Source organism: Peromyscus leucopus, chromosome 8a (assembly GCF_004664715.2).
Source record: "Peromyscus leucopus breed LL Stock chromosome 8a, UCI_PerLeu_2.1, whole genome shotgun sequence".
Classification (NCBI taxonomy): Eukaryota; Metazoa; Chordata; class Mammalia; order Rodentia; family Cricetidae; genus Peromyscus; species Peromyscus leucopus.
Window position 1 is genome coordinate 14814124 of NC_051085.1, and position 23647 is coordinate 14837770.

The 23647-nt window shown below is 43.3% G+C and overlaps 1 protein-coding gene across 1 annotated transcript; it reads left to right on the plus strand.

Moving 5' to 3' along the window:
- Positions 1–4504: 4504 nt before the first annotated feature.
- Positions 4505–23099, plus strand: Rwdd1 (RWD domain containing 1). Its single transcript, XM_028874808.2, has 7 exons — positions 4505–4718; positions 12644–12709; positions 16301–16431; positions 18643–18786; positions 19397–19529; positions 19982–20044; positions 22800–23099. The coding sequence occupies exons 1-7, from the start codon at positions 4646–4648 to the stop codon at positions 22919–22921; spliced, it is 732 nt and encodes a 243-aa protein (XP_028730641.1). The 5' UTR covers positions 4505–4645; the 3' UTR covers positions 22922–23099.
- The last annotated feature ends 548 nt before the right edge of the window (positions 23100–23647 follow it).

Sequence of the window (23647 nt, forward strand, 5' to 3'; positions counted from 1 at the left end):
CCATAGAGAGTGAGGGGAGTGGGGTTAGAGAGAGAGAGGCACAGGAAGTAGGGAGAAACATCTGGTTGGAGGAGTTGGCCTAGAAGAGAGCTCTTTCTAGAACAACAGCAGAGGAGGAAGGTCAGTCAGCAGGCTGCTTTTTTTGCCTCTCTGAGCTAGCAGGTCTTCACTCCAGCATCTGGCTCCCGAGTCTTTATTGGTAAAATAAGAAGTTAGAGATTTAGTTAAAACAATATTTGTCTCCCTAAGTGGAGGCAGCTGAGGTGGTGGCCACAGGACACAAAGGCTCTTTTGTGTGGGCTGCATCTTCCGTGTGGCTGTGCAGGCCCAGTCAGCAGCTGAGGCAGCGATAGGATCAGGTGTGGCTGCTGTACTGCAGATAAAAAAATAATAGGATGTTGTGCTTCTTAGCAAACTTACTTAGCACAAGTCATCAGCACATGCAGTACTTCCTGGTCCCAGCTATTGCTTTGCTCTTCATTTTTCATCTTCACTCTTATGTCTTATGTCAATGCTCTGATTTCAATAAATAAAAAGAATCCAGCAAATAAAAAGAAAAATGCAAAGAATAACAAACATTAGCAAAAAAATTAAAATTAGCAACCATTGCAATATAATTTATGGAATGGATAATTTAGCTTAAGAACAGTTAGTAAACCTGCACAGCATACGTTTGTAAGCATATAAGTCTGTGTTTACTTGGTTGGTCTGAGCGGCTGTGGCTGGTGGTGACAGAGATTTGTCCTGCAAGGCAGGAAAACTCTAGCTACATTCACCTGTCATCATCCTTGGTCCTCTCCTCACCTCAGGCCCCTTATTCCTGCGGTTTCTGGTCAATTTTGCATTTTTAAAAATTATTAATAAAGCTGGTATTGTATTTTTGAGTTTGCAGCATGCTTTAATACACAGTGCTTCATGGACTTTCTGCAGTCTTACAAACTTATGTAGCTGTACGTGGCTAAGCAGAGCTCCCTTGATTCTGTCCCCTGAGCCATGAGGACCACTCTCATTACACCGTTTGTCGCCTGGCAGAGCCTGAAGCAGGCCTGCTCCTAACATCATTAACCACAAGTTAAAACAGAAACACTAAAAGGATCATTCCCCCTTCGAGAATTTTCTACAATTATAGCTAAGGGCTTCCTGTCCTACAAGCGTCCATTACTGCAGAATGAAATCAAGAGATCAACGGAACATGCTTAATAATCTCCATTCACGTACGACAAAGTAAGAGTTGCAGGTTTCTTCGTATCAGCAGCCCTGGAACTCTCCTAAGGCACTGTCTCCCTCAAGGACTGGGGATGTAACTCGGTGGTAGAGAGTTGCCAAGTCTGTGCAAATCCCTGGGTTTGATCTCCAGCAAAACACACACACACACACACACACACACAATCATTCATAAAAACCTTTTGTTTGCTAACATATAATAGGCATGAAAGTTTACCCAGAATTCCTTTTACTTTTTGCTAATTGTAGTTCTTAAAATTTTATTTATTAAAACACAATTACGTCATTTCCCCCTCTCTAATGCCTCACACCACCCTTTAAAATCAATGACCTCTTATTCTTTATTGTTTCATATATATATATGTGTGGTGGCCACAGGACACAAAGGCTGTGTGTATGTATATATATATTTTTATACATACTCCCACATATATATATGTGTGTGTGTGTATGTATACATATATGGGAGTATGTATAAAAATGCAATCTGCTGAGTCTATTTAGTGTTGCTTATATGTGTACTTTTTTGGGCTAACCACTTGGGATTGGATAATCATTTAGGGTGCATCTGTGAGGAAGACTAATTCTCTCCTTCTCAGCAGCTAGAAATTACCTGTGGCTCTTCATCAAGTGGTGAGGCCCTATGAGCCCCCTTCCCTGCTGGCTTGTCAATTAGTATTGTCATTGTTCAGGTCTTGTTTAAGCGCTCATATTTTTGAGATTTCCTGGGCATAGATACTTATCATATCTAGGAGACAATCTTGCAGCAGACTTCCTAGTCCTTTGGATCCTTCAATTTTCCCTCCCTTTTCTGCCATGTTCCCCAGCCTTAGGTGTATGGGCTGTGTGCAAGATGTATCAGTTGGGGCTGGATACCCCATGGTCAGTTGTTGTCTGCATGCGGATGAATTGTGGTTTCTGTTTCTCAGTCTGCTTTGGAAAGCAGCTTCTTCGATGAGGGGTGAGGACTACACTTATCTGTGTCTCTGAGCTGGGCAGACAAGTTAGGGATGTACCACAACTTCACTTCATAAAGAGGTGATCAAACAAAGGGCCATTCCACTTACAAGACAGAAACACGCAAATAGTAGCCAGTCTGTGAATTTTACGCTGGTTGTTTGTACCTCACCTATTTTGCCAGGTTGTTTTCGTTGTTATTCTGTTAGGATTTGTTTGCCTGTCCTTTGACTCGGGGTCACTGAAACATGCATGGGTCATCGTCTTTGTCAAATGCACACTGCTTCTTCACCTGACATTTCTGATCATCAGAACTTTATCTTCCAAGTTTGTCTAGCCAGATTCATCTTGATTCTTCCCTTACTCACCAGCACCAAATCCTGACACTTTTATTTTCAAAACATACCTCGAACTTGATCCTTATGTTTGTTCAAATCAGCATCCGTTTGCTTAGGTTATCGCCATAGCATCCTCTATGCTTTCAGATTTGTGCCATGGAGTAGCCACAGTAGTGTGTCTCAAATGCCACTGTCTCAAATACAAGTCTGCGCCACTTATTCTAACACTTCAAGAATTCCTCACAATAAGAATTCCTCACAATATGCACACAGATCACTGCACATGCTCCCCACTGGCCTCCAACCCACCAAGTGAACTGTTTCCTTAAGAACTGTGAAGCAGCCCAGTGGTGGTGGCACATGCCTTGAATCCCAACACTCAGTAGGCAGACCACTGAGTTCAAAGCCAACTGGGTCTACAGAGCAAGTTCCAGGACAGCCAGGGCTAGCCAGAGAAACCCTGTCTCGAAACAAACAAACAAACAAAACCAAAACCAAAAACTGAAGTAGCTGCTCCCCATAGTCCATCCGGTAACAAATCATTGGAATTCCTTCGAATAAGCAAATAAGCAGCTTATAATGGAAATGTTACTTCGTGGACCTTGATACCCAGTATCTCAGGAGTTTCCTTTTCCCTCCTTTAAAGTTTAAAAGGAGACAAAAATCAACTCTTAATATATCTGAAACAAGAAGTCAGAAGTAAAATGTGCCTGAATACATTGGATATAATTTATTCCTCTGCTGTAAGTAAGCAATACTTGCTAATAAACAAACAAAAACAAAACAAAACAAAATCATATGTGTAAGTGGAGCACTGTGGCTCACACCTACAATCACAGCACTACTGAGGCCAGATTAGGGGTATCACAAATTCTAGCAATCCCAGGCTAGACAGCAAGATGAATCCAAGCAACGACCACAGTCAAAACCTAGAAAACCTAAAAAAACTCATCTACGGAACCATCATAATTTAGTAAGAAAACATTATACAAGTAAAGCGAGCTTTAATACACAAGAAAGGCAAAGAAATCTTGAGGGAATATTTTTAGTATGTTGGGTTATTTTCCGAGGCACATCTCCCCACATTTTGTTTAAGCTAACACGTGCTCCCTTATTGTAAACAAATAAAAAACCCAACTAACTGTTGGAATACTTATTTCACAAAAAAAAAGTATGCAAACTGTTTTCCTAGTTTTTTGCTGTTACGGTTATTGACATTTTGATCGTTGCGATGAACTTGAAGCTGACCAGTCTACTAGCAGAAGTGGAACTAGAGCAAACGTTGGGTACTTTCCTCGGCATTTCACCGCAATGTTTGCAATGTCAAAACTGGGACTAAAACCCGCACGCCCACCCGTTCGCTGAAACTCAACTGTAGACATCGTGAGGAACAACTTTCCGCCTCGTTCCTTTCCCGGCTTTCACGGGAAGCCCAAGATCTGCTGAACCCGGGGCTCGGACGTCCAGCCTCCGGTTCGACCCGGGGTCCCCTGCTTCCCCAGCAGCCCGGGCCGACCGGGGACGCGCCCCCCGCGGCTCCCCAGACCTCCCAGCTCGGCTTACAAGAGCCCGCCCTGATCTAGCCCTCGAGGGACCCCCAGACTCCCGCCAGCCGCGGCCCCCAAGCTGCTCAGGTCCAGGACCCGCTCGCTGGGCTGGGAACCCGGAAAGGCGGGAGCCGGCGGACCTCCAGGCCCCGCCCCCGGTGACGCCACCGCGCCCCCACGCGGGAGCCAGACTTCCAGGCCCGACTTCTCGAGCGCAGAGTGAGGATGCCGCTCGGCCGGGCACCTCCATCGGAAGCCCGCACGGCCCAGCGGCAGGCCCTGGCCGGCCGCCGTCCCGCTCCAGCCAATCCCGACCGGCCGCCGTCCCGCTCCAGCCAATCCCGAGCGGCCGTGGGCAGGCGACCAATCAGCGGCCCGCACTCCAGGCACGACAAGTCGAACTCCGACGCAGGCATCGGGATCCCCCCCCTTCTGCAGGCCGGGGCCAGGCGTGGGTCCAGGCCTTTCCCCGCTGGACTCTGCGCGTGCGCCCGCCCGGCAGCCGGCGGCCGCCGTGTCCGCTGCAGCCTGCCGCCGGGGTGTCGCGCCGATGCACGGGCAGCAGCAGCGCGGGCCACGATGACAGACTACGGCGAGGAGCAACGCAACGAGTTGGAGGCTCTGGAGTCCATCTATCCCGACTCCTTCACAGGTGACTTGGGCCGCCGCCCGCGCTGGGGCGGAGGCCCCGGGCCGCGCGGCCCTCCCTTGCCGCCCCTCTGCCCAGGCTCCCCAGTCAAGTTTCCAGCACCCTGCCGGCTCCCTTCTCCCCTGCCCTGAGATCTGCAGGGCCGGGTGGCCCGACCGAGGCCCTGGAAGTCGATCCCGAGCGCTTTGGTGTCAACGTAACCGCAGCCCCCCCGAGATTCAAAGAAACTCTCGGAGTGCGATGAGTTTCCCCTGCGCCGCGGGCCGAGTGTCTTTTTTTCCCCCTTCCCTCCCTCCTCGTTTTACCCTCTTATGAAGTAGCAGCCGTTTTTCCTGCAGTGGTGGTTGACGTGCTGAGTCTTGAGAGCCGAGCACTCGGGCTTGTCTATTTTATTTAAGTGTAAGAGTGATCGGGCATTCTGCAGAATGCCTGCTGTACGATGTGGCCGCCCTGGATCTTAGGTGTTAACGATTGCACGGTGTCTTAGACCCCGTCGAGGTTCTGGAGGCTCAGGAAGGCAAGTGTGGCTTGCGCTCTGGGTCCTCCTGCCAGAGGCCCCCAGTTCTTCTCTGTCCTTTCACCCTGCAGACTTAGGTTTGGGAGCCAGCTTCAAGCCGAGGTGAAGGAAGAGCAGATTTGGGCTAAGGGGAAACGTGTGAGAAATTAATTCATTAGGAGAATTCTTCCGCGTGAGCCTGTGTTTTCGTGGATAACCTGTCGATGGTTTTTCAAGATTGGAGAGCAGTCGAGGTGAAGCCAGTTTGAACGCGTAGTGTAGGCTCCAGTTTGGTGGGATTTACATTCCACAGCTCTTCCTCCCAATCAATGTTGTCAGTATCACCGATTATCTGGATTAAGAGCCTAAGGGGCATTGCTTTAACTCCTGAACTCCAAACCCGCCTTCTCATTGTTCAGTTTTTTTTTTTTTTTTTTTTTTTTTCTTGGCTTCACCTTTTGATCAACTGCTTGCGATGGTGGCACGTTTTGTTCTGCTTTGCCAACAGGCAGATGTCTCTCAGCTACCCCTGTGTGTTCATGTTCTCTCACCAGCAATACAGCTGTGCTGAGGATGTTAAGGGGATGAGTGAAGAGGGGTTTGAGAGTGTCGTTACCTGGGTGAGTGTGTATGGAGTCTGGCTCCCTTCTCTATCCTTGCTTCTATGTCGATGTCAAACTAAAATAGGGTCAGTTGCCAGATAGTCTTAATCGTGATGTTTAGACCTTTCTAGTACTCGAAATATAATAGGCACGAGCCTTTTGTAGGCAGAAGCAAAAATGCATGTGGTGTATAATATTCTTAACTTGTCTTTGATGTAAAGGTGCCCTTTGCTAAATACTGTGCATGTGCGCTTTACAAGGTGATATACTGTAAGTCCTAAAGCAATATTGTGTCAAAGTTTACTAGGTCCCAATAACTGTAGTATTTGAAATTCTTGTCAGATGCATAAGTGCCTGAGGAGCCTGAGCCAGGGTAATAGGTGACAGTTTGTGACTATTGTGATGCAGTCAACCAGTTGATCATGCTTGTAATTCCTGTTAGCATCCGTACACATTTTGCAGTAAATAAAACATCTTGATTTATGCTTGTTAGGGATTTTTGCATTGCTTTTGATTATTTTCTTATGAAACCTTTTAGGGAAACAGTAGGACTTTGAAATAAAATATTTCTGTGCTTGATCTTGGAAATTGTGAGCATTTCTAAGGTCTGTTTTGTGGCTTGTTGGATTTATGTTTCCATACTTACATTTAGGTTTAAGAAAGTTACACTGTGTCGGTTTGCCAAGAACACTAGTTCACAGATTTCTCACCTCCTTTTGAATCACATCTAGTACTGGATTTGGCAAATGCTCCATCTGGTGAAGGGATTGGATCTCACCCTGCCTCACCCTACCCTCTCTGTAATGGATATTTGTGAACTGGGAGAGAAGCATTTGTTAGGAACACCTACCTGGCCTTGTGTGATATCAGAAAGGCAACTTCTGGCCCATGGACCTCACTGAAACTTAGAATCTGCTGCTGTTATATTTACGATGACCTTTTGATCCATTGTTGCGTTTGTTGTGAACCATCACCACGCTACAGTTTCTTCCTTTTGCCTGTTCTGTAGCTTTGCTGCACTTTGACCCACCCTCCTAACAAGTAGCTTTGCAGAGTATAAATAGACTCTTGATACTGTTCTCCATCAGTGGTGCCTCACTTGACAAGGATCTGCTCAGTTAGTAGAAGTTAGTTATTTCCATTTCTGTATTAGAATATATGATAGTGGGGGAGGTTTTTGGAAGTCAGTGGTTGACCTTCAGTTAACCAAAAGCAAGTTCCCTTAATTCTGTTGGCTTTACCAAGAGCGGACATAATCCTGTATTTCTTCTGTCAGTCTACTTTGATAGAAGTCATTAGCACTCAGTAGTTACGGCGGTATCATAAAGGAAGAGCAGAGAGTGTGTTGTGAAAGCAGACTTTTTGAGAAATACTTTCTGAAAGGTTAGGTACCCCCATCAAGCAAAGAACCTATTTTAATAGGAGCTTTCTGGTTTTTTGGTGTTTTTTGTTTGTTTGTTTTGTTTGTGTGTGTGTGTGTGTGTGTGTGTGTGTGTGTGTGTGTGTGTATGTGTGAAAAACCAAGGCTGTTTGTATATAGCCTGTTGGCATAGCTTTTAGACATCATCTCCATTATGTTTTAAACAAAATCCTCAAATCCATCTATTTCATGTTCTCTGTGTCACCTAGCATCTCCTCTGATTGTTCATTAATTCCTTCCACTATGCCCAGAAACCCACTACTTTTCTCAAAAGTACTTTGATCTTGGGCTGGAGAGATGCTCAGGGGTTAAGAACACCTTCTGCACTGTCTAGGAACCCATGTCAGATGCCCTACACCTGCCTGTAACTCCAGCTCTTGGGATCCAACATCCCTTCTTGTCTCTGCAGGTTTCTTCACACCTGGGACACACGTACACTCGCGCACACTACACACCACACACATACACTACAATAAACTTCAAAAGTATTGTGCTCTTTTCACAGCGGTAGAAGTCTGACACCCGTGGCTTATCCTAACTTACCACAGCTGTGCATTAGAGCAAGCAGTGCATTAGAATGGGATTGCTCCATCCGCAGAACTCAGGAATCCATAGGTGTGCTACATGCATATAATCCAAGCACTTGGAAGCCTGAGTCAGGAGGATTGGAAATTCCAGGCCAGCCTGGGTTTCATGGTGAAATCTCATGTTGAACAAAACAGAATCCAGGATTGTTAATTTTTGCAAATACGATTGAGTAATTTTCCCATCCCCACATTGGCACTATCCCCTGATTTCCCTCATTTTGTTTGTTTTTATTATTGTTTCATTTTAGATTCAGCTGTGACAGACATCCTAGATAAAATTAGGTTTTAGAAGTAAAAGTTTGTTTTTATTGTACGTAAAAGTCTCATGGCAGCACCCATTCAGGAAAGTTCCTTCAGGAAGGGGCTTCTGGACTTGTCATCCTTAAGGTGTGGTCTCACTGTCTTGGTCAAGTTGGTAGCAGCGGCAGCAGCAGCAGCTCAGATAAAGAATTGAGGGTGGGTTAGGGTGGGGAGCTAGCAGTTTTTAAGGAAAATTCCTGGTAGCCGTCAGAAGGCATATCTGTCTTCATTTTTGTAGCAGGAACTTAACGCATCACGTAAGAGTGTTCTGGCATTTCTCTTTCTTAGCCTTTATTTTCCTTTTTTACGCCCTCTTTAAAGTGGCAGCTTGGTGTGGTGTCCTTTGCAAGCCTGGATCTCTTCAAGTGTTTGATGGGAAGTAATGTAAATGTAAATACTTCATAACAGTTCAGTAAGCATAAGATATTCCTTATTAGAAACAGACCATGTAAGTTGCTGCTCCTTCTGGTAATGGGGTCTCATCCTCCGCCGTCTGCATTAGCTAATGATTTTGATTTCCTGCTGCATGTGGACATCAGCACACCTTAGAACTGCCAGGTAGATTCCTGAGTCTGTGACCTTTGTGGTCCCGTGGTTTTTGTTCCCAGCCCTTACAGGGCTCTTGTAGTTTCTGGTGGATTGGTAGTTTTCTTCCTTCGTTCCGCCTTTCCTCCCTAGTCTGTGGTCAGAGGTCAGTTGTTCGGTGTCATTCTTGCTAGCCTCTCTGTGTCCTTTGGCGTCTTCATTTACTAAGTATTTGTTAGCTACACATTAAAGAACCCAGTCTTCTAGGGAAGTAGGGAAGGAGAGTTTTGGAAAACAGAAGTGATGAGCTAAGTGGAACTAAGGAAACTCTTTCCCAGGGACGTGATGTGCAGAAGCAGGGCTCTGGCCACCACCAGCTCCCAAATCACGACACGGAGACTTATGGAGACCTGCGATTAGTTATGAACGCTTGGCCTTAGTTTGTGCTTGTCCCACTAGCACTTAGAGTTTGATTTAACCCGTTTCTCTACATCTGTGTTTTGCCTTTGGGCTTTTTACTGTCTGTCCTACTCTGTCTGGCTGCCCGTGGCTGCTTGGCTGGCTGGCCCCAGGTGTCTCCCTCTTTCTCCTCTTTCTCCCTTGTTCTCTCCTTCTTGTTCTCCCTCTCTCTTCTCAAGCCCACATTCCTCCTCTGACTTCTCTCTGCCTGCCAGCCCCCTAAGGCAACATCACCTTTACATCGTTAAACAAATGCAGCATAAACATAGGTAACACATCTTTGCCTAGTTAAACATTCCGCAGCAGACACACTGTGCTGAATACAAGTGATGGCATTGCTGGAGTCTGAAGTCAGAAGTGGGAAATGAAGAAATGAGAGAGCACTAACAGGGGAGCAGGAACCAGATGACTGACGGCCCTGTCGGGGTCAGATCTGCTCTGTCAGTAGGTCCTCCGAGCACAAACTGTACAGTGCATACTATAGAGACTTGTGTCAAACCTGGTGTTTCTGCCCGGACTAGGGTTTCTAATGTGTGGACTGGATAGCCCCGTCTCTCCTAACTCTCTGAGGACAGATAAAGAGCTGCTTTTAGTTTTTGTTGTTTGCCGCCCTCCCTGCCTTTGTCAGGTCCTCACGTAGCTCAGGCTAGCCCCCAGTGCCCTCTGTGGCTGAGGACATCCTTGCATTCCTGACTGTCCTCCCTTCACCTCCTAAACGCTGGGATTGCAGGCAGGTGCCACCAGACTGTCCTGAGAACTGCTTATAAAAGCAGGTAATGTGATAAAACCTCCATGCTAGGAAGCGGAGCAGAGATGGGGTGGGGTGGGGTGGGGTGGGATAACAGGGCTGTCCTCCACCCTGAGACTCCTGTCCTGTGATTTATGTAGTGCTTCTTTATGGTTTGTTACTCTCTTCTGTGGCTGCCGCTTTTACTCTCCAGCAGTTGTTTTTCTCCCTCTCTCTTTTTTCTCTAATTGTTAGCCTTTGTCTGTTATCATGTGTCTCCAGTGCTCTCATCTAATCCTAATCATCTCCTTGGTCTGATAGCTTCGGCTCTTACCGGAAGATCCGGATCTAACTGAGCCCTTATTGGTTCTCCTGTTGGTGTTTGGATTGCCACTCCTCCCTGCAGGCCTCCCTCTATTCAAACATATCGCGTCCCATTCCTTCTGCACTCTTGTTTGGTTTAGTGGCACCATATCCGCAGCTGCCCGCTCCAGCTGTCATCACAATTTCCTGCTCTTCCCATGGCTCCCATCCTAGTTCAGGGCCTCATTAGCCTTGCCTGATTGCTTGTACAAGCTGCCTCCTGTCCTGTGTACTCTCTCTAGATGCACTGTCCTGTGCAGAGCCACGGTTCCAGCTGCTGAAGCTGTTCCTGCCGAGGCTTGCACTGTGAGCTGCCTTGCACTGCTCCTCTTATGTCTGTCCATCCCACGGTTGACAACAGTTCAGCTTCCCGGCCATTGTGACCCGCCACCCTCACACACATCCCCCTTCTTCCCCTTTACTTCCTACTGTGCCGTTCATGGCTTTCAGACCCATTCAAATAACAGTCCTGAAATTCATCAGCTGGAAATGTTCTTTTCCTTTTAAAAGGAAGCCCTGTGTGGTTCTTTTCGTACTACCACTTACAGCTGCAGAGCTGCATGGAGGTAATTTATGAGAGAGCTCTGCGCTTCAGTGTCCTCATCGGTGGCCATGAGGTGACAATGGATGTAACTGTTTCTGAGACGCGTGTCGTTTATTTGAACATGATTAACATAAGAACTTACGTATCATGGTTTAATTGGCATCTTTTTTAGTGGTATATAAGGTAAATTATTTTGTATTTAATATCTTAAATTAGGTGGACTGTATTAAGAGTGTAAACCCATGGTCTTGGTATTGGATTTAAAGGATTTTTGTTAAACTGCATGCACAGCACACGTACACTGTGGTGCTCAGTCAGCATGGCTGTGTTTGTTAGGCTAATAGCCTCCTGGAGTCCTTGTTGGTTGGTATGCCATTTATTTCTGTGTCACAGTATTTACATCTTGTGATATGTTAATGCTAAGGAAGAATAATGAAATGTACGTAATGTAGTGTAATAAACATTTAAAATCGGTAATAACCTATTTGGGAGCTTTTAAGAAGCTTCCAATGCCTTTTCAGCAACAGTGTATTGTCTGAGACTGTGATGGACAGTTTGAGTCCAGTTCATCTTTTGGGCATCATTGTGGGTTTTTTTTGTTTTTGTTTTTTGTTTGTTTGGCTTTTCGAGATAGGGTTTCTCTGTGTAGCTTTCCTGGAACTCACAGAGATCTACCTGCCTCTGCCTCCTGAGTGCTGGGATTAAAGGCGTGCGCCACCACCGCCCGGCTCATCATTGTGTTTTAAACCCGAGTCACAGTGAGGGTCTTCATCTTAAAAACATTACTGATAACACGTGTCTGTGGTAGCTTCAGAAAGTGCCTGGGCAGTTTGAAGCCGTGCAGTCTCCACAGTGGCTGAGTGATCTGTGCTCCTCAGAGCTCTCACACAGCTGCTGCCAACCTTGAGGCCATGCTTCCCAGGGGCAGAGCAAGGCTTAGACGCTGTGGCCACCCCTGCAGCTGGAGGCTTCCTGGTTACTCTCACTTGGTTTTTAGCGTTTCCTTTGTTACCTTTTCCATTTCGTCCATTAAGTCAGTATTTGCTCACTTTCCAGACCCCGCTGGGCACTGATTTGGGGTTCCTCAAGCATTTTATAATACTTTTGTGTGAGAGTAGGTGATCGACAGATGTTATTGGACACGTTCTAAAGTGATCTCTGAAGTTTCCTTGTCTATATAAATGTTGACTTACATGTCTGACTTCGTAAGTTTTAAGTAATTTGATGTTTAGATTCTTATCTAACTTCTTTTCTAATTGTGTGAAAGATGGTAAAGGCCCAGACTTTTGGAAAGATTAGCTTTGACTTCACTTAAACATATAGAAAATAACAAGATAATATAATAATCCATCATAACATGAATATATCAGTGGGTATGGCTGGTGAAAAAAAATGCCAAAGTTTTTGTTTACCATTCTGTTTGGGATTTTTTTTGGAATGCATTTCATGTACTGGTAGATTTTGGAATAAAATATAATTGATCTAATTTAATTGATTAGAGAGTTGTTTAACTAAAGGTACTTCTTTGCAGATTAAGATTACTCTCGCTCGGGGCTGGAGAGATGGCTCAGAGGTTAAGTACACTGACTGCTCTTCCAGAGGTCCTGAGTTCAATTCCCAGCAACCACATGGTGGCTCACAACCATCTATAATTTGATCTGGTGCCATCTTCTGGCATGTAGGCAGAACACTATATACATAATGAATAAATAAATCTTTTTTTTTAAAAAAAAGATTACTCTCGATTGAAATGATGGCTTTCTCATTTCAGTGTTCTGTTAGTCTGTATTGGTTGAAATGAAAACACAGGTGAGGTATGAATTTCTAGTGCTGAGCAGCGATAAACCACTGGGAGTGTCTGCTGTAGGAAGCATCCTACTAACTGCTGTGTCTGTTTTCTTGCAGTATTATCAGAGAATCCGCCCAGCTTCACCATCACTGTGACGTCAGAGGCAGGAGAAAATGACGAAAGTAAGCACGATGAAATTCCGCTGCTTTTTCTAGGCTCCTTCTGCGGCCCTTGTGCAGGGCATCGCAGGGGTGGAGGTGCTGAGGCGCCGCCACTGTTGTGTTTGAAGCCCGTGTTTACTGCGGAGGTGTGACTCCTGGGGACAGAGGCAGCCCAGGCTCTGGAGTCTGTCTGGCCAGTATGCTTGGTGTTTAAAAATGAAGAATTCAGGTTGATAGTACAGCAGATGAAGAGAAGGTGGAGATTTTTGTTCAAAGCATTTGTCAGGTGACTACGACCTTTCAAATGCTGCTCTTTTCCTTGGAAGTGTAGATTATTTATTGAGCATTTGCTGTTATAAACAGGCGGATGTGCACCTATCTGCTTATCCTTGTCTCCCTACCCCTGAAATAAAATAGCTTTAAAACTAGTAAGCTAATAAGTTAAATTTAGTGAGAATATGAAGGTTATCTATTTTTGGTCTAAGTCAGTTAATAATTTTGAAAGTTACATATAAGTTGACAGTCTCAAGAATGTTTTTCTCACGTGGTAACAAGTTTTGTCAGGAGGAATCAGTCAGTTTTAGTGGTTATCACTTGAAAACTGTTATGTTATGGAAAATGAGTTTCACATTGAGATATTTTGCAATCTCAATGAAAAGACTGTTAAAGTTACTCTTTCTGTACTTTTATAGGTAAGTTTCTACAATGTTAGTATATTAAAGTTCCAAATAAATACTGATCTCACCCTGCCCCCCCAACTCTTCAGCATCATTTGGCAATGTGAAACCAGTATGTTGTGTGTGTGTGCACAATGGCATGGCAGCACTCATTGAGACAGAATTTAATTTTCTTATTAAACTTTCTGGAGATCATTCCCATATTCTGAATAGTACCTTTGTTGGGAGCAAATAACACTCCTGTAGTAGTAGTTGTGAATAGTTCATCCTTAATTTGAGAAATGTTTTTTAACTGTGTTTAAAACAGTACCTAGGTCATGCTGTTTTTGTTCCTATACTTCATTTTACTTTATTATTTTTAAATTTTTTTCCAAGACAGGGTTTCTTTAACAACCCTAGCTGTCCTGGAACTCACTCTGTAGACCAGGCTGGCCTCGAACTCACAGAGATCTGCTGCCTCTGCCTCCTGAGTTCTGGACCTATACTTTATCTTAATGAACCGATTAGTAAAAGAGTGGACAGGAAATTGATGCATAGTTTCTAGACATGGAGTTATAAATGATTACTTAAAAACTAGTCACTAGTACTTAAGGCAAATTAAAATGAAGATATTTCATCTTATCCAGTAGATTTTCAGTGTTGGCAAGTAGAGAAATATGCTGTTTTGAGTTTAGATTAGTACAGGATAGCTGTTAGGTCATGGAGCAGGGGATGTAAAAATTTACCCTTGTTAGATTGTGGAGCAAGGGTTGTAGAAACTTACATGTGTAAGATCATGGAGCAGCGACTGAAGAATTAACCTTGTTAGATCATGGAACAAGGGATATAAGAAAATAATCCTGTGCACTTCTGCTTATGGGATATTATTGTAAGGAGAGTAAATGATACATGGGATGTTATCATAATCATCATACTGGTTCTGTCTTAGCCAGTAAATGGTGGCATTCTTAAGGAAGTTGGCTCATTTTTAATATTGAAGGAATTGGAATGATGTACCTGTTAGGTTTGAGATTGTAGGTATGTCTTTTCTATAATGGATACCTGGGATTGCTTATAGTAGAAGCAGTAAGTTTTGGGTTTTTTTTTTTTTTAAGCTTATGCTTTTTACTAGGTATAGTAATACACGCTTAGAGTCCCATCCTTTTGGAGACTGAGGCAAGGCAATTTTCAATTCAAGGTCAGCCTGAGCTATGCAGTGAAACTATAACACACACACAGTAGCCACAAAAATACCTACTTAAAAACAAACAAAAAATGTAACTACTTAAAATAGTTAAGTGCGTTTTAATGTATCTGCAGGATAAAATTCACTGCAGTTGTTTACACTGTGTCTTTAAAAATATTCTCGGGTTAATGAACATGAAGACAATGAATTCTAGAACTCCAGAGAGTAGAGATAAATACTAATATGCCGACTGCGGTGAATTCTATGTGTTAAGTTTACTTTTTGTGATTTTAATCTCTTGGCAGTTACTGGTTTTCATTTGTTGTTATTGACTGAGGACTAGAGCACAGTGTTAAGAATTTACCTAGTACACCCGAAACCTTGCATCTAGGTCTGATGGGATCTCCCTGTATAACCCAGGGTGGCCTTGCACACTCAATCCCCCTGCCTGTGCCTGCCTCTCAAGTGCTTTTTTATTTTACAGAACTCCAGTTGAATGAAGGCCTTGAACACACAGGCAAGCGCTCTGCCACTGAGCTGCCTGTGTTCCCAGCTTTGGTTCATTAGTGCTTTTAAAAATTATCTAATTTGATTAATATTAAAAAAAAAAATTCCCAGCGGCTGTTCTGGAATTCATGATCCACATAGGTCAGCCTCCTGAGTGCTCAGCTTATAGAGTTGTAGCACCACAAGAGGCCCATACAAATACTTACTGAAATTTAACATGAAAATTAAAACAGTATCAGTCCTGTAGGCTTTGGCCTCCTAGTTGAGAGCAACATGGATTTGAATTATTTCATCTTAATTAGTGGGTTATGGGGCTGATGAGTGGGAAAAGGTACTTGCTGCTAAGTCTCACAACCTGAGTTTGGTTCTCAGAACCTACATGGTGAGGAAGTCAACATCTGTAAGTTCTCTGATCTCCACATGTGCTTTGTGGCACGCCCCCTCTTACAAAGCAAAGAAATATATTTGTTAATTGCTAGGCTTTAATAATAAAGATGTGACTAATAGGAATGATAAACTCTAAATAAAAGATCGTAGATTGAATTACAAAGGGTTATCATTTTTGACTGCCTCCATGCTGTTCATGGACCAGAGCACCCATGTGCTGGGCTGCAGCATTTTCCTTGCATGAGTGTGCTCATAAGAATTGCACTTCTAAATGGCATAAAGTTAAGACTATTAGTGTAGATGAGTCTAGCTGAAAACTTCCCAGCTAACCTCTCAACCTGCCCGGTGTAAAAATGTGTCACCTAGCCACCCAGTTATCAGTATTCTGCTATCATTGCGCGTATTTGAATATGAATCAGTCTACCGCTAAGTCTTCTGCAGTCAGGGACTTCCTCTAGTAAAGGCTGAGTGTGAGACTAGTTCCAGGTCAGCCTGGTCTACAGAGCGAGTTCCAGGACAGCCAAGGCCACACAGAGAAACCCTGTCTCAAAAAAACAAAACAACAACAACAACAAAAATGCTAATATTATTTTCACTTAAGTTTTTGTTTGCCAGGACTTTTTACAAAATGATATTGTCTGTCCTTTGAAATACAGTATAGTTAAATGCCACTAGGTGGTAAATATGTTTCATGGGCAGGAAGGGATTTCTGCCTTTCCTTGGTCTGTTTCACTCATCTCTTTGAGGTTGTTGTTTAAATTAGTAATTCTATTGTACTACTTTTTACTGATTTTATAAATTATTGACTCAGTAGAAACACTGAATTTTTTTTATATTTTTAATGTATTTCCATTAAACTTTTATCTTGTGCCTTAGCTGTCCAGACTACTCTCAAGTTTACATATAGTGAAAAATACCCTGATGAAGCTCCCCTTTATGAAATATTCTCCCAGGAAAATCTAGAAGATAATGATGTCTCAGACATTTTAAAATTACTGGCATTGCAGGTAAGGAAATAATTTTACTTTATAGTAGCATATTTTATTGGCCTTAGTATTAAATGTTGGCTAGAAAATGTTTTTAAATGTATGTAAATAGTACATTGACCAATCAGAATTCATGATACACAACCACAAAGCATCTTTAAGAAAGACAAGATTTTTATTCTTTGAGAATTTCATGCATGTATATAATGCTACCCCAGACCCTCTCTTAACAAAACCCCTTCCACCTTCACATCCTGTTCTTCCTTTTTTGTTGTTTTAAGGATTTATTTTTAATTATGTGTGTATGTATATGTGTCCCTGTGCGTGGGGTGCAGGTGCCCACAGAGGTGTTGGGTCCCTCTGGAACTAGAGTTACAGGCAGTTGTGACTGTCTGATGCAGGGGCGTGGAACTGCACTCTGGTCTTCTGAAAGAGCGGTTTGCTTTTAACTTCACTGAACCATCTCTAGCCCTTCTTTTAAAGAGCTCACGTAGACCAGTTAGTGTTATCTACTCATCTGGTTAGGGGCTGTTCACGGGAACATGGACAACCCACCATTAGCCATACCCTGAAGGAACATGACTCCTTCCCGTAGAAGTTACCAGCTGCCCATAGCTCCTCAGCTGAGGGTGGGGCCTTGTGTCCTCTACCTTCAATGTTGGGATTTTGACAGGTTTAATCTAATACAGATTTTGTGTATGTCTTTACAGCTGTCATGAGTTCATGACTCAATGGCATGTCATTCAGAAGACACAGAATACCTCCCTATCCTCTGGCTCTTACTCTTTCCACACCTTTTTCCATGATGGTCCCTGAACTTTGGTAGAATGGGCTGATATACATGTGCCATTTAGAGATAAGGAGTCAGCATCAGTCACTTATTTTCAGCACTTTGGGCAGTTAGGATTCTCTCCAAGACTGGGAACAGCATTAATCTATAAGTACAAACATAAGTACTTAGAAGACTGTTTAACTTTAGCTGAGTAGGCTCTCCATTAGGATCTGTGACCTCCCCAGTCATGGGCTTTAGACCAGGTTTACAGTACTACATGTATATATTTGTACTGTGTGTGTACCTGTGCCTATGAAAACCAGCAGTGGGCATTGGACCCCCTGAAGCTGGAGTTACAGAGAAATATTTAAATTAAGTGATATCATAGATCAAATGGATTTAAATGATATCTGTATAACATTCTATCCAAACACTGAAGAATATATATTTTCTTAGCATCCTGTGAAACTTTCTCTAAAACAGATCATACATTAGCACACAGATCGAGTCACAGAATATACCGGAAAACAAATAATTCCAGCAAGAGAAACTCTAGAGCACACACAAATGCACATAGATTAAACAGTACACTATTGCGTGATTAATAGGCCCTTGAAGAAATCAAGAGGGAAATAAAAACATTCCTAGAAACAATTGAAAATGAAAACACAACATATCAGACCCTTTAGAATATGAAAACAGTCCTAAGAAGGAAGTTTATAGCTTTATCTACATTAAGAAATAAGCAGATCTCAAATAACTTAAAAGATACCTCAAAGCTATAGAAAACAAAGGACCCAAACCTCCAAATCAGTAGACTGAAAGAAATCATTACATGTAGGGCCACAATAATGAAGTGGAAACAAAACAAAATACAGAGAATCAACAAAACAAGAATTGGATCTTTGCAGAGAACGTGGGTTTGGTTCTTAGCACCCACAAGGCAGCTCGCAACTCTTTTTGGGTATTGAAGTCATCCACTGTGTGGTGGTGGGATTAGTCTTTGATGTTACATCTAGTAGTATTTGTTTTTATAAAATTGCATGTACCCATCCGTGTTCTGGACATACATTTCCTCTTGAAATTCTTTTAATCATTAAGAAATGACCCTTTTTTATCTTTCCCACTAGTTTTGGTTTGAAGTCTATATTGTCAGATTTTAGAACAACAATACCTCCTTGTTTCCTGTGTCTTAGTCATTAAAGACAAAGGCACATGTAACCCAGGGTGGCCTTGAACTCCCTATGTAGCCAAGGTTTTCTGATCCTTTGTTTCCGTCTCACAAGTGCTGGGATTTACAGGCTACTACTTCTAGCTCTGTACTCAAATTTTAAATGTTCGCTTATCCAAATATATGGTATAACTGAATGAGGAATCATGTTCTAAACATGGGGTTTAGTTATTATATTAAACTTTGGTTCTTTGGGCAGCTTCTCGATACCGCTCTTTGTTTCATGCAGGCTGAGGAAAATCTTGGCATGGTGATGATCTTCACTCTTGTGACAGCCGTTCAGGAAAAGTTAAATGAGATTGTCGATCAGATAAAAACCAGAAGAGAGGAAGAAAAGAAACAGAAAGAAAAGGAAGCAGAAGAAGCAGAGAAGGTATACTTGAAAATCTTCATTTTCTTCACATCTCTTTGTTGGCTTGTTTGATATTTATCTTTCCTTTTTTCTGATGATTTGGAAATCACAATAGTGAAACTAATAAGTAAATTTTACTAGGAATGAAATTTTGGTTGGTGACATACTGTGAGTGACAAGTGACAGACTGATAAAGCTCACTCATGTGAGACCAAGATTGTGAATCATTTGAGCCGCCGGTGTGTGGTATTGAACTATCAAACCCTGGCGCAGTGAGATTAGACAGAGACCAGCCAAGCTCTGAGTAAAGTAAAAAGTGATGGCAGTGTTGTGAGTTGATGTGTGTCCAAAAGATGATACAACCAACAACTTTCTTAATAATAAATAACGATGGCGAGTACAGGAAGTGCATTGCATAGTATCTTTATTTTTTAATTTTTAGAAGAAGATTTTTAAAATTTGACTTCTGCAGAGTAAGCTGCTGAAACTGAAGAGAACTAAACTAGTCCAGGCAGAAATGAGTAATGCTCTCCCCTTCGTGCTTGTGTATATCTAAAAGACAAAAGCGCTTGGCTTTCCTTGTTAAATTGCTGCCTCGTTGACAGGATGCCTGTGTCTTTTATTTTCTAAGAAACTGTTCCATGGCACTCCTGTTACGATTGAGAATTTCTTGAGTTGGAAGGCCAAGTTTGATGCAGAACTCCTGGAAATTAAAAAGAAACGGATGAAAGAAGAAGAACAAGCCGGGAAAAATAAACTAAGTGGTATGGCTGCCTCTCTGGCATAGTCGCTCCTGCACCCCGCACCCCATGCCATTCCCTGACAGCAAAGGTGATCAGGACAGATTGCCGTAGCGAACATGTAGCTCTTCACACACAAGTCATAGCTACTGTGTGTGCTGTATCTTTGTTTTCTGTTGGTGACTCTGGATTTGTATCTGGATCCTGGAATAAGAATATTGAGGCCCAAAGCCTTCAGAGTGTGAGAATCAAACCCATAGTTTTCCAGGCCCGAGGAACCTAGGTTTTTCATTTTTTTCTGTTTTAGTGTGAATACAAGTCTTAACTGCTAAGCTACTGCAAAATTCATAAATTTATTGAAATTCCTGGCAATACAGATGTTCAGATTTGTTTTATTGAGCTCTTACTCTTTGAAGTGATTGCAGGGGATGAAGGGATGCTGTGCCATTTGAATTAAGCATATTTATTTCTTTTAGGGAAACAGTTATTTGAAACAGATCATAATCTTGACACATCTGATATCCAGTTCCTGGAGGATGGTAAGATACTGTTAGACTTCCTTGTGGGTGTAATGTGTCATCTTTTAATCTATCGAGAGGAAATTTATCCTGTCAAACCTGTTAAAAATGGCATTTTGAAGATAAGTTCAAATAGATGATCAATTTATATACTCTATCTAAATGTTTAAATTGTATAGCAATGTGTGTTTTTTTTAAGTTTTCTGATGACTTCAGCGTTCTTAGGGTGGCAGTTATAATACACGAGCCTTTGTTGACTGGAAAACTGGGACAGCATAGCTCAGGTGACATTTTCCTCACAAGTCTCTATCAGGCATTGGAAAAGCAAATCCACGATCTGCTCTGGGTTTAGAGAAGCCCCAGATGTGGAACTCCCAGCATCCTCTGCTGGGCAGCTGGCCCTTCCTCCTGTGTGTGCAGTTGTAGGGCATCTTGTTCTGTGCTCCTCCCTTACCTCCTCTGTTCTTTCTGCATCTCCAGCTGCCCATCCATCCACAGATGCTTATAGGGCTGTCCTCCCTCCCTCCACAGTGCCCAGCAGAGGGTAGTGTGGACCACTGCCTGCCTCACACAACTGTTGGCCTGCTTGTGCTTTCAGACTGGCCGCCATGCTTAGTCACGCCTGGTCACAGTCGCACTTTCTTAGGGTTGTAGATCTCCTTAACCTTCTCTCACGTCTACCCTGTCATTTGGAGTTGTCTAGGTTTGGCTTCTCAGACATGCCCTGGTTATCTGCTGGAGAAGAGTAGGCACTGTTGATGGGGCTCACTGCTAAACCATTCTTATAGACCTCACAGGGGCACTTAGTGGCGCTCACCCTGTTCCTTTCTTTGTGGTGTTAAGAACTGAACCCCAGGCCATGTGCATGTAAGTAAATGCTGTCCTTGAGCTACACTGGCAGCCCTCAATATTTTTTCCCCCTCAAATGTATATTATTACCTTCTCTAGCAGATAGGTCAAGGTTTCTATTTTTATGGTATTGAAAACAAAACCCAAAGCCGGGCATGGTAGTTTACCACCTGTAATCTGTGTACTTGGAGACTGAACAAAATTGCCCAAGTTTGAGGCCATACTGTTCTGCACTGTGAGTTACAGGCCTGTCTAGGCTACAGGGTGAGACGCTCTCAGACAAACCAAAACAAAAAAAGGCAGAAATTCAGTAGGGTATTCTCTCTGGCTTTGCTGAGGAATTCCAGCTCCCCAAAGCCTCATCTCATTCTCTTGTGCTTTAGGAACTTTAGTATCTTTATTTTTGTCCTCCCTCCCTCCCTCCCTCCCTCCCTCCCCTCCCTCCTCCCTCCCTCCCTCCCTCCCTCCCTCCCTCCCTCCCTCCCTCCCATAGTGTCCCACTGTATAGCAGTGACTGGCTTGGAACTTGCTGTGTAGACGAGCCTTGAACTTGGAGAGATCCTCCTGCCTCTGCACCTCAAGTGCTGGAATTAGCGGTGTGTTCCAACGTGCTTGGCTTCACTTGATCTTGACTCCTTTCTTCTTCTCTTAGGTCAGGGTAGCTCTTTATCTCTAGATTTCCCAAGAGACCTGCTGAGTCTACTGTAGAAATGTCTCCCAGCAATCTCTTCCTCTTATTTGAAGGCTCTATTATTTCTGCCTGGACTTTTATTGTAGCCTCCTAAATCATTTCTCTGAACCTCTCTCCCTTTTTAAAAAGATTTGTTTATTTTGTGTGTATGAGTGTTTGCCTGCATGTATGTGTGTGCACTGCATGTGTGCTTAGTTGCCATGGAGGCCAGAAGAGGCCACTACATCTGCTGAAACTGGAGTTAGATGGCTGTAAGCCACAATGTGGGGGCTGAGGATTGAATCTGGGTCCTCTACCATCTCTCCAGCCTCTGAGTCTCTCTCTCCTTCTCAGGACCTTCAGTAGTCTATAGTTATTGCTCTGCTTCTGAGAAGGTGAAACTCCTATTTAATTGTAAAACTTTGAAGTTGGTTGCTAGGGGATAAAAGACTCGCCAGTGTCTCTCATCTGGCCTTGCCTGTGTTACCTCCAGGTATTTCCCTTCAAGAAGCTTGTCTTCTTGTTAGAAGTATGAAGATCTTACTTTTTCTTCTGCCTTTTCTAGACATCTAGAATTGCTTCATTCTTGTGGAGTTAGGTGTTCCCTGAAGATATTTGAGAAGCTTTCGCTACTCCTAAGTCAGTTATTCTTTGGCCTGGACTTGGTACATTATAGTTTTAGTTCTGAACTGCTCAAGGCTCTCTCTATTCTTATGGATTGAATGTCAGTAAGCTAGACTCCGAGAGGGAAGGAAGATAACGTTTGTGCAGATTGGGGAGTGCTGTGAATCCTACTGTGTCTCCCTCAGGCCGTCTCAGGGTAGTGATGCTGAGGCAGAGCCTGGCTGATGCTTCTCGTAGGGTTCCACATTAGAACCTTTGCCCTCTGTTGTATATTAAGGGAAGTATACAAGTATCCGACAGAAAGATGAGAATTGCAGCAGAGCTTGATGATATGTGTATCTGCCACCACTAGATGAGATGATCTAGGGGCTGGGCTCAGTGATGGTCCACTGTGTAGAAGACAGTGAGTCTTGTTTTCTACTGTAACATGCTACATTGAAGTGTTCTGTGAGCCTTTTTTAAAAAACAAAATGAACATGAAGACTGGAGTTGCTCTTGTGTTGTCAGAGTCTCTGCTGATGAACTTAGGAAAGATTTGCCCCAGGAGCTGGGAGTCACCACTTACCCCCTCCCACACCATGGTTGTGTGTTCTCGAGTGTAAGGCGAAACTGAGACTGTCTTGCTTTTCACAGCCGGGAACAACGTGGAGGTGGATGAGTCCTTGTTCCAGGAAATGGATGACTTGGAACTGGAGGATGCTGAGGACGATCCTGACTACAATCCTGTGGCCCCAGGGAGCGACTCCTCGGACTAACAGACTGTCCCTGACTCCAGAGAGGCATGACTGCCACAGCATCTGTGGCTATGCTGAGAGGGTTTGGATCTTCCTTTCATTTTTTTCTAAGAAAAAAACATATTTTTCAGGAGAATATTCTTCTGATAGCTTTCAACATTGAACTTAATAAACTGCCCATAAAATTTCAAATATAAAATGTTTACTTCCTCTTATTGATGAACAGTTTAGATATTTAAAATCATTTAGTGATGGAGAGAGCCCTCCACTCGTAACACGTAAGCTGCTGCTGTACATGTGTGGGTTTACAAATGAAGAATTGGAGTAACTCAGGATTTTTATGTTGGAGTCCATGGTTAGTTTGGGTTCCAAGTGTCTTACAAGAAGACTCCAGTGAATACAACAGTAACAATAACAAGGCACAATAATTTTGAGTCTTAACAAAATTAGGAGCTCAAATATCATGTAGGGAGGAATAAATAGACTTTATTACAATGGTGGCAGAATTTGAGTCAGAATTGGAGGGCTTCGAGGCATGCACCCCGGGGCTCTTCTCCGGTTAGATCCACAAACGGGGTCCCAATCTGATCTAAAATAGTTGTCTTGTTAGAGCAGTTCTAGAGGTGTTCTAACATACACTCCCGATTGAGCACTGCGGTGTTGGTTGTCCTACCAGGATTAGTGTGTTCCCTGCCAGTTAACTAGTCCAAAGGGTCTACCGGGACTGTTCGTTACTGGTGAGAAATA

Bases quoted from the DNA above. Each gene is read 5' to 3' on its own strand.
- Rwdd1 (XM_028874808.2), top strand. From the start codon at position 4,646: ATGACAGACTACGGCGAGGAGCAACGCAACGAGTTGGAGGCTCTGGAG. The intron at 19,530-19,981 runs GTATGGCTGCCT...TATTTCTTTTAG, and splicing joins CGGGAAAAATAAACTAAGTG to GGAAACAGTTATTTGAAACA. The intron at 20,045-22,799 runs GTAAGATACTGT...TGCTTTTCACAG, and splicing joins TATCCAGTTCCTGGAGGATG to CCGGGAACAACGTGGAGGTG.